The sequence below is a fragment of the Pseudoliparis swirei genome, chromosome 10 (assembly GCF_029220125.1).
Source record: "Pseudoliparis swirei isolate HS2019 ecotype Mariana Trench chromosome 10, NWPU_hadal_v1, whole genome shotgun sequence".
NCBI classification, from domain to species: Eukaryota; Metazoa; Chordata; class Actinopteri; order Perciformes; family Liparidae; genus Pseudoliparis; species Pseudoliparis swirei.
In genome coordinates, this window is record NC_079397.1 from 1,271,722 (window position 1) to 1,282,383 (window position 10,662).

The 10,662-nt window shown below is 51.3% G+C and overlaps 1 protein-coding gene across 1 annotated transcript in view; it reads left to right on the forward strand.

The window, feature by feature from the left end:
• The window catches only part of LOC130200863 (leucine-rich repeat-containing G-protein coupled receptor 5-like), a 36,435-nt gene extending 26,391 nt beyond the window's left edge, over positions 1-10,044 (forward strand). Inside the window, exons 19-22 of the mRNA XM_056425438.1 lie at positions 1,966-2,126; positions 2,191-2,687; positions 9,107-9,208; positions 10,039-10,044. Of these exons, the coding sequence (XP_056281413.1) occupies positions 1,966-2,126; positions 2,191-2,687; positions 9,107-9,208; positions 10,039-10,044 (766 nt within the window). The remainder of the gene's footprint in view (positions 1-1,965; positions 2,127-2,190; positions 2,688-9,106; positions 9,209-10,038) is intronic.
• The last annotated feature ends 618 nt before the right edge of the window (positions 10,045-10,662 follow it).

The window sequence follows — 10,662 nt, forward strand, 5'->3', positions numbered from 1 at the left end:
GGGACTCTAGGACTCTGGGACTCTGGGGACTCTAGGACCCTGGGGACTCTAGGACCCTGGGGACTCTAGGACTCTGGGGACTCTAGGACCCTGGGGACTCTAGGACCCTGGGGACTCTAGGACTCTGGGGACTCTAGGACCCTGGGGACTCTGGCGACTCTACGACCCTGGGACCCTCGGGACCCTGGGGACTCTGTGACCCTGGGGACTCTGGGGACTCTAGGACCCTGGGGACTCTAGGACCCTGGGGACTCTAGGACTCTGGGGACTCTGGGGACTCTAGGACCCTGGGGACTCTAGGACCCTGGGGACTCTAGGACTCTGGGGACTCTAGGACCCTGGGGACTCTAGGACTCTGGGGACTCTAGGACTCTGGGGACTCTAGGACCCTGGGGACTCTAGGACTCTGGGGACTCTGGGGACTCTAGGACCCTGGGGACTCTAGGACTCTGGGGACTCTAGGACCCTGGGGACTCTAGGACCCTGGGGGCTCTAGGACCCTGGGACTCTAGGACTCTGGGGACTCTGGGGACTCTAGGACCCAGGGGACTCTAGGACTCTGGGGACTCTAGGACTCTGGGGACTCTAGGACCCTGGGGACTCTGGGACCCTGGGGACTCTGGGACTCTGGGACTCTGGGGACTCTAGGACCCTGGGGACTCTAGGACTCTGGGGACTCTAGGACTCTGGGGACTCTGGGACCCTGGGGACTCTAGGACCCTGGGGACTCTAGGACTCTGGGGACTCTAGGACTCTGGGGACTCTAGGACCCTGGGGACTCTAGGACTCTGGGGACTCTGGGGACTCTAGGACCCTGGGGACTCTAGGACTCTGGGGACTCTAGGACCCTGGGGACTCTAGGACTCTGGGGACTCTAGGACTCTGGGGACTCTGGGGACTCTAGGACCCTGGGGACTCTGGGACCCTGGGGACTCTGGGACCCTGGGGACTCTGGGACTCTGGGGACTCTGGGACTCTGGGGACTCTAGGACCCTGGGGACTCTGGGACTCTGGGGACTCTGGGACTCTGGGGACTCTGGGACCCTGGGGACTCTAGGACTCTGGGGACTCTGGGACTCTGGGGACTCTGGGGACTCTAGGACCCTGGGGACTCTAGGACCCTGGGGACTCTGGGGACTCTAGGACCCTGGGGACTCTAGGACCCTGGGGACTCTGGGACTCTGGGAACTCTGGGACCCTGGGGACTCTAGGACTTTGGGGACTCTGGGGACTCTAGGACCCTGGGGACTCTAGGACCCTGGGGACTCTAGGACTCTGGGGACTCTAGGACCCTGGGGACTCTAGGACCCTGGGGACTCTGGGGACTCTGGGGACTCTAGGACCCTGGGGACTCTGGGGACTCTGGGGACTCTAGGACCCTGGGGACTCTAGGACACTGGGGACTCTAGGACTCTGGGGACTCTAGGACCCTGGGGACTCTGGGACCCTGGGGACTCTGGGACTCTGGGGACTCTAGGACCCTGGGGACTCTAGGACTCTGGGACCCTGGGGACTCTGGGACCCTGTGGACTCTAGGACCCTGGGGACTCTAGGACTCTGGGGACTCTAGGACTCTGGGGACTCTGGGGACTCTAGGACCCTGGGGACTCTAGGACTCTGGGGACTCTAGGACTCTGGGACACTGGGGACTCTAGGACCCTGGGGACTCTGGGACCCTGGGGACTCTAGGACCCTGGGGACTCTAGGACTCTGGGGACTCTAGGACCCTGGGGACTCTAGGACTCTGGGGACTCTGGGGACTCTAGGACCCTGGGGACTCTAGGACTCTGGGGACTCTGGGACCCTGGGGACTCTAGGACCCTGGGGACTCTAGGACTCTGGGGACTCTAGGACCCTGGGGACTCTAGGACCCAGGGGACCCTGGGGACTCTGTCACTTGAGTGAGACTATTGTTTCCAAAAGTTTCAAAATAAAAGCCTCCCGCTGCTGGTCCCTGTGCTGCAGGTTCGGGGCGCGTTGGGAGAGCAGCTTCCTGTGTCGCCTCAGCGGCTTCCTGTGCGTGTTTGCGTCGCAGACCGGCCTCTTCCTGCTCACCGCCGCCGCGCTGGAGCGATGCTTCGCCGCCGCCGCCGCACGCCACCACGACAAACCGGACGGACACACTTGTGAGAAACACACACACACACACACGGTGGTGTCTGATTCTAACCCCGCCCCCTCTCTCTCCAGCTCGCCCCTCGCTCTGCGTCCGCCTGGCCGTGGCGCTGAGCTTCCTGTTGGGCGTGGCGGTGGCGCTGCCCCCCCTGGTGGCCGGACACAGCAGCACCTCCCTCTGTTTGCCCTCCTCCTCCTCCTCCTCCTCCCTGGCCTTCTCCGTCTCCCTGGTGCTCCTGGACTCGCTGTGCTTCCTCCTCATGACGCTCGCCTACACTCGCCTCTACTGCCGGGCCGACAAGGCGGCGCCCGCCACCGACGAGGAGGCGGCGTTGACTCGGCACGTGGCCTGGCTGCTCTTCTCCGACTGCCTCCTCTACCTCCCCGTGGCCTTCCTCTCCTTCTCCTCGCTGCTGCGCCTCCCCGCCGCCGGGCCGGAGGCGGCGAAGGGGATGCTGCTGCTGGTGGCGCCGCTGCCGGCCTGCGTCAACCCGCTGCTCTACCTCCTCTTCAACCCGCTCGCCCGGCAGGAGCTGGCGGCGCTCGCCAAACGCACCTGCGGAGCGGTGGCGGTACCCAGACTCTGCAAGGGAGGAGGAGGAGGAGGAGGAGGAGGAGGAGGAGGAGGAGGAGGAGGAGGAGGAGGAGGAGGAGGAGGAGGAGGAGGCGCAAACATGACGGATTCGTTGTACGACGAGGAAGCGGAGAAACAGTCGTGTGACTCGACGCAGGCGTTGGTGGCGGTCGGAGCCACGAAGGAGGAAGAGGAGGAGGAGCGAGGAAGACAACATTCAGTGTTTATTATTCCTCATCAGTAGACTGAAACACACACACAGACACACACACACAGACACACACAGACACACACACACACACAGACACACACACAGACACACACACAGACACACACACACACACACACAGACACACACAGACACACACACACACACAGACACACACACACACACCACGAGTAGTTAGCAGCTTATATTTTGAAATATGACACTATTTACAGCCCTGTGTTACCAAACATTCACCAAATGTTCTTCCAAATGCTGTTGAGAGTGTGTGTGTGTGTCTGTGTGTGTGTGTCTGTGTGTGTGTGTGTGTGCGTGTGCGTGTGTGTGTGTGTGTGAAAGCTGACGCGTCCGTGTGAGTTTCGTCGTTTCCCTGAAACTGAACCGCGGGAGTCGGAGGACGGACCGGGTTCAAGACCCAAAAGGGAAGAAGTCGATGGTCACGAGCCGAACGACTTCATTAAAACACACAACTGGAGCTTTAAAGTTATCATTAAAATAATAAAGTCGTCATAAAATACCCAAACCATGAGTTCCTCTGATATGGTATCGTTGGAACACATCAAAGGGCCGCCCGGGACCTGCTGTTTGATGACGGACTCACAACATGAGGCGGTCGTTAGTCCAGGGTGGACGAAACAAACGCCCCTTACATCATAATCTGTCCAAAGAATATGAACATATGAAGCTTCAATGTAAGAGGCAGCGTGAACAGACTCATTTACTTCAAGTAAAAAGCCCCATGTGTGTGTGTGTGTGTGTGTGTGTGTGTGTGTGTGTGTGTGTGTGTGTGTGTGTGTGTGTGTGTGTGTGTGTGTGTGTGTGTGTGTGCGTGCGTGCGTGCGTGTGTTCATATTGTAAATACAAGCTACTGTGACAATCTTTTTTTCTTATTGTGAGACATAATGTTCATGATGTTTGTACGTTGTCATCTCGAGTGTCTACTCCACGAGTTACGTGACACGTGACTTGTTTCCGAGTCACGTAACTGTGTTTCCGAGTCACGTGACTGGTTTCCGTGACTCGTAACTGTGTTTCCGTGACTCGGTAACGAGATGCTCCGTTTCTCTCGTCCAGGTGGGGGCGCCACCTCTTACTCCGGGAGCAGAAGAAGTAGCAACCCGGATAACATTAAACATGAATGTGTGTTAAACCAGCTGGTTAGCAGCGGGGGAAAGTAACTACGTAGTTCATCTCGTTTAGTTTCATGCTTGTCTTGTTATTGTAGCTTTTAATTATTTTGTATTACTTTTTTGTAATAAACAATTACATCCGTGCACCGGTCTCAAATTGTTAAATTGCTTTAGTCTTTTTTGTTTAACGGTCCACGCGTATTCCTATTTCTGTTTTAAAGTATATTTACTTAAGACTAGTTCGACTGGTTAGACTGGTTAGACTGTTAGGAACTGGATGCCATTAATTGACCGTTAAATTAGTTTTTATTTTTTTGGTGGGTTTTGAAATAAATAATTTGTGATTTTTATTTATTTATTTCTATTGTTTGGGTTTGAATCCGAAAGACTGGACTGGAGGCGGGGTCTCTCGCTTTTCTGGCTCCGCCTACAGCTGTAACCATAGCAACCTTCTTTCCTCCTCAACGCGTTGGCTCCACGTTAATCTGCCGAACTTTCAATCACCAGAACGTCAACAACGTCTCTTCCTCTTTAAACTTTGCGTAACATGTTTTAATGTTTTAATGTTTTATTACTTTAGTTCGGTAAAGTTTGGTCAAGTTGAACTCGCCGCTCCAAGAAAGCGGCGAGGTTTCGGGAGTTTCATTGAGTTGTAGTTCTGAAAACAAAGTGTGGCGTCCTTCCCGGTGTTGGTATTGGTTCTGGTTTGATGAGCAGAACCGACCCGCGGGTCACGCTGTGTTCTTACTCAATTACCCAGAGTGCCGAGCAGCCCGGAGCGCTGAGTCACCGCTCCATGCTCGTGTGTTTTACATCATTTAAATGTGTTTAATAAATACAGACGCCGTAACTTTGCTTTGGTTTTAACGAAGCCAAACAGATTAAAACAATAAGAAATATATAAATAAAATAAATACTTATGAATTAATAAATTATAACAATATATATATATATTTAATATATAAAAAAAGAGGAAAAAAATACTAATTTAACCCAAATCCCGGTTCTTCTTCTTCTGTGTTTGTTAAATGTGTCAAACTCTCAGGTCCTCGTCCCTGAAGCTCGGGCAGGAAGCCGGTGGCCGTGATGGAGGTCGGATAAGGAAACAAAGGAGTGAGTGACGAGGACGAGATAAGAGGACAGGAGAGTTACTGTGAGTCAGAAGTTGTGTTTGATGTGTCAGAAGCAGCCGGAAGGTCAGAGGTCACGGAAACATGAAAGACCTGAAAGAGTTTATATGTGTCCTGAACATAAAATGATTAAACATCAAAATCAGCAGGACATAAATGAAAACATTCAAACTATTTGGTGAATTATAACGTTTTTTTATTTTTTTTATTGAGGCATTTATATGAAAATAATGAGTCGAAAATGTCTGAAAGTTATTGTCATGGCGTTAGCCGTTGATTTCCATCACGATTTAATTAAACCAGAAATGTTGAACAACAACAGCTGTACTAACTCTCTTTTGAGTTCCTTCCAAGAAACTTCCTAGAAATTAGTTTTTATGGACTCGTAAAAAATGAAGGATTTTATATAAAAAATACAATAAACTACGCAAGCTGTTCATGAAGCCGTCTTCACACTGCCAGGAATGAAACGACATTCGTCTCTGAATCCTGTGTCTGTTGTTTCTTTGGACCGAAGATCTGGAAGTCCACGAGTTCCATATAAAGATGCTTTTAATTCACCATGAAACATTCAGCTTTATTCGGCTTTTAAAGCGACTTCTATCTCAACTTCATCTGATCCCACGCAGCGAGAGCCCCTCACAACCAGCCGGCAGAGGCAGTCAGACAGTCGTGGGGCGTTTAGCCATCAGGGGGCGGACGATGCCTTCAGGGGTCAGATGATGCCTTCGGAGGGTAAGACGATGCCTTCAGGGGTCAGACAATGCCTTCAGGGGGTGGACAATGCCTTCAGGGGGCAGACAATGCCTTCAGGGGGTGGACAATGCCTTCAGGGGGCAGACGATGCTTTCAGGGGTCAGGCGATGCCTTCAGGGGGTGGACAATGCCTTCAGGGGGCAGACAATGCCTTCAGGGGGCAGACAATGCCTTCAGGGGGTGGACAATGCCTTCAGGGGGCAGACGATGCTTTCAGGGGTCAGGCGATGCCTTCAGGGGGTGGACAATGCCTTCAGGGGGCAGACAATGCCTTCAGGGGGCGGACAATGCCTTCAGGGGGCAGACGATGCTTTCAGGGGTCAGGCGATGCCTTCAGGGGGCGGACAATGCCTTCAGGGGGTGGACAATGCCTTCAGGGGGCAGACAATGCCTTCAGGGGGTGGACAATGCCTTCAGGGGGCAGACGATGCTTTCAGGGGTCAGGCGATGCCTTCAGGGGGTGGACAATGCCTTCAGGGGGCAGACAATGCCTTCAGGGGGTGGACAATGCCTTCAGGGGGCAGACAATGCCTTCAGGGGGTGGACAATGCCTTCAGGGGGCAGACGATGCTTTCAGGGGTCAGGCGATGCCTTCAGGGGGTGGACAATGCCTTCAGGGGGCAGACAATGCCTTCAGGGGGTGGACAATGCCTTCAGGGGGCAGACGATGCTTTCAGGGGTCAGGCGATGCCTTCAGGGGGTGGACAATGCCTTCAGGGGGCAGACAATGCCTTCAGGGGGTGGACAATGCCTTCAGGGGTCAGGCGATGCCTTCAGGGGTCAGGCGATGCCTTCAGGGGGTGGACAATGCCTTCAGGGGTCAGGCGATGCCTTCATGGGCCAGACGATGCCTTCATGGGGCAGACGATGCCTTCAAGGGGCAGATGATGCCTTCAGGGGTCAGACGATGCCTTTGTAACGGAGTCAGAAATGCATTCTGTCATTTCTTGTTTTCAATGTATTGTATTTTATTTTTGTTTGTTGTTCAACGATATTGTTGAGTGTTTGTGAATTTTATTTTAATGAGCTATTTTTATTTACCGTTATTTTTAAAAATCTGTTTCCTGCGGAAATTGCTTTCCATCTCTGTTGTACTTCCTGCTCCTGAGTCCGTCTTCCCCTCACAATGGCTTTGTATTGCTGAAGGTGAGTTGAGTGAGGAACGATGTCGAACTATTTTCTCTGTATTCTTTAATAAAAAGTGACCGTTTATGTCACATACAATAGTGGAACGTTAATACGATCCCGGCGTCCAGCTGTCGTGTCATTTAGACCGTTAAAATATACCTTTGGTGGCAGTTTTGTTGAGCCAGTTTGGCGCCGTTTGTTAAGCTACATCCGGTCGCCCCAACGTATACTTTCTTTGTGTAAATTGTTTTGTTTTGCGTGTGTATAGGAAGCGGAAGTACAGAGACAGACCAGAAGGAAATTGTGTGTGTTCTGCTCTCTCCTGCAGGTATGGTTTTCCTTTTGTTCATTTTCGCTGTTTCTGTTAAAATTACTCGAGCTCATGTAGTTATTTATTTTGTCGAATAGGGGTCGCTGTTTTGTATGTTACATGTTTTGTATGTTACATGTCATGGTTTTTGATGAATATTGTTATCATTTAGATTTAATGTGGTCCTGGCTTCCCCTGACAATGGCTTTGTATTGCTGGAGGAAGCGGAAGTACAGAGACAGACCAGAAGGAAATTGTGTGTGTTCTGCTCTCTCCTGCAGAATAAATAAGTATTGGGAAAATACACCATCTGAGTCAAGTTCTTCCGTGCCCGTTCCACCTCCGTTACACTGGTGCCGTGACCTTCGGATCTTCAGACCAGCTTGATGCTCGTCGCCGTGGATGTTGTGCTGACGTCCTGATCCGCCTTTGAAGACCGTTGTGGTCATATCAGGTTTTTAAGAGATTGTGGAATAGGGCATAGTGCTTCAAATTGTTTGATCTCAGTGTGTCGATGACTTTTGATTATTGATATATACATTTTTTTTCTTTCTGCATATTCATTGCATTTCTACTACGTTTTGGTTCTAAATACACAACGCAAGTACATTTATTGGTTATAAAAACGATCGCTATAGCAACAATGGATGAGTTTGCTAGCCCTAAGTTGCCAAAGGGGAGGGGTGCTTGGCTCAGTCATATTTCTGACAGTAGGAATGTGGGATACTCTAAACTAACACCGGATAATTGTGATACAGGGCTAGGTCAGAGCCCAGATTGTACTCCTGTTGGTGGGTTAATGAGGGGTCCTCTTACGTCTACTCCTGACAGTGATGTCGATGCCATAAACCATCTCACAGACATGGTAGGGAAGTTAGGTGTTCAAATTGGTGAGTCTATTGTAGAGAAATTAATATCAGCTGGTGTTGTAAACATGAACAGTGATACCCAGACTACTACCACCCAGACAACACAATGTACTGTTGACCAACATGAACGCCCTCCACATGTGACAGTCCATGTGAACTCTGATAAAGGACTTCAGACATTCAGAGGTGACAATACTGACAGATACCCAGTCCAGGACTGGATTGACATGACTAAAACACATCTCCGAAAACGAGAGATTCCTCTGTGTGACCAAGCAGAAGAAGTTATGAGCCATTTGATGGGCAAGGCCAGAGATGTTGTGAAGATTGCCTTGCGTAGTGACCCTGCGCTTAATGTCAAACAAGAACCTGAACTGATATATAATGTTCTCCTCCACGACTTCAGTGTCACTCCCTCATGTCTTCCTCTCGCAGACTTCTATGCTACCTTGCCTGAGCATAGAAAACCCAGTCGACTACTGGATAAGACTGAACAAAGCTGCCGACCTCGCTCTCGTAGGTTTACACAGACAAGGGAAGCGGACGGAGAACATGAATGATGAAGTGGCGCTTATGTTTGTCAAGCACTGCCCTGACCCAGAATTGGCTTGCACTCTGAAGTTTAAACCACTTCACGAATGGACCTCGCGTGATGTTCAGCTGAGGATTGATGAATATCAACGCGAGTTGAGGTCTAGTGGCGGTGCCGCGGGTACTGCACATCTAAAGAGCTACATCACTGCAGTGGCTTCTGACCAGCCCAGTCAGCCATCGACTGGCCAGGCAGTGCAGTGCCTTACTCAGAGTCCCTCACCTTCCCATCTCCAAACCCAGCATCATGTGTGTCATCCCCTTTGCCCTTCTCCAGCATCTGCCCCAGTTCCAGGTGAACTCTGTCATGCTCCGAGTCGTCCCTCTGTGCCAGTCGTGGCACAAAATCTCCAACAGTCAGAGGAGAGACTTCTCACCCGTATGGTCGACATGTTCCAGGAGATGATGGAGAAAATGCAGTCGCGCGACACTGTGCATCCAACTCGAGGTGGGCGATTCCAGCGTCCCTCCCATGAAAAGCGTTCCAGAGAGGCAGTTTGTAAGGTCTGCAATGACTCAAGCCACACCACCATCTCACATTGTATGGCCGAGAGACTTTGTTTTGGCTGCCATGCCCCCGGCCACACCAAACTGAACTGCCCTGCCAAAGACTCAACCCGACACCAGACGGAGGGAAACTAGCCGACTTGTATTCAGAGGGAGGCAGTACAGGTCGCACAACAGACTCCCAAACAGACGACATGTCTGATGCTGAGACTGTGTACACGTCTGCGAGAGACTCGTGTGATAAATCTGAGGTGGTTGTTTATCAGAATATTCACAGAGTTGGCAGTAGTGACAGTCTTTTCTACACACCTGTGGTAATGGGTGGGACTATTACAATAGGTGGCATGTTGGACAGTGGCTCCATGGCATGTAGCATTAGTGAAACAGCTGAGATGAAACTGAGAGATGCTGGAGTGATAACTGACCAAGAACAAATTGATGTCAATGTAGTCCTTGTTGGATGTGGTGGACTTCGTGTTAGGCCCAAGTGTGCTTTTGGTGTGGAGATGGAAATTTATGATTCTAAGATGTTTGTTCCAACACTTGTTGTCCCTGGACAGCATGATGAGTTGATTATAGGGACCAATGTTATAAAACACGTCTTGCGCCAGTCTAAACTCTGCAAGTCCTATTGGAAGACTGTATCTGGCCCTTGCCCAGACAAAGACTCGGACACTGAAAGTTTTCTGTCCATGCTCTCAGGTCTGAGCCCATGGAAAGGTGGAGATGTTCCTGACAAGGTCGGTACAGTCAGATGTAACTCAGCCACCTGCCTCGAGCCTGGCCGTGAATATCTCATCTGGGGGAAATTACCCAAGAACACTGTTATCTCCCCAGGTAGCACCGTCATGACAGAGCCCACTTCATCCCGCTCAGCTCCCAGGGGTGTTCTGGTCGCAAAGATTGTGACTACACTTTGGGGAGACAGGCAGGTTCCGCTGAAGCTCATCAATACATCTGACAGACCTGTGCTCTTGAGGCGAAATGCAAAGTTGGCTGATGTCTATACGTGTGCAGCGCTTGAGGACATGGAGGTTGCTGAACAGACAGAGGTTCCCCTGGCTGGCTGCACCCAATCAGCCGTGCCTCCTGCTGCTAATGCAGACTCTTCCAAAGAAATGCTTGGCTCTATTGGGCTTAGTACTGTTGACGTTGAGTCGTGTGAGGTGTCTGTGGACAGTAAGAAGAGGATGGCTGACCTTGTGATGCAGTATGAGGACATCTTTTCACGCCACCATCTTGATTGTGGGGAGGCAAAAGACTTCGTTCATCGCATACACCTGTCGGATAACAGGCCATTCAGACTCCCATACAGGAGAGTGCCCC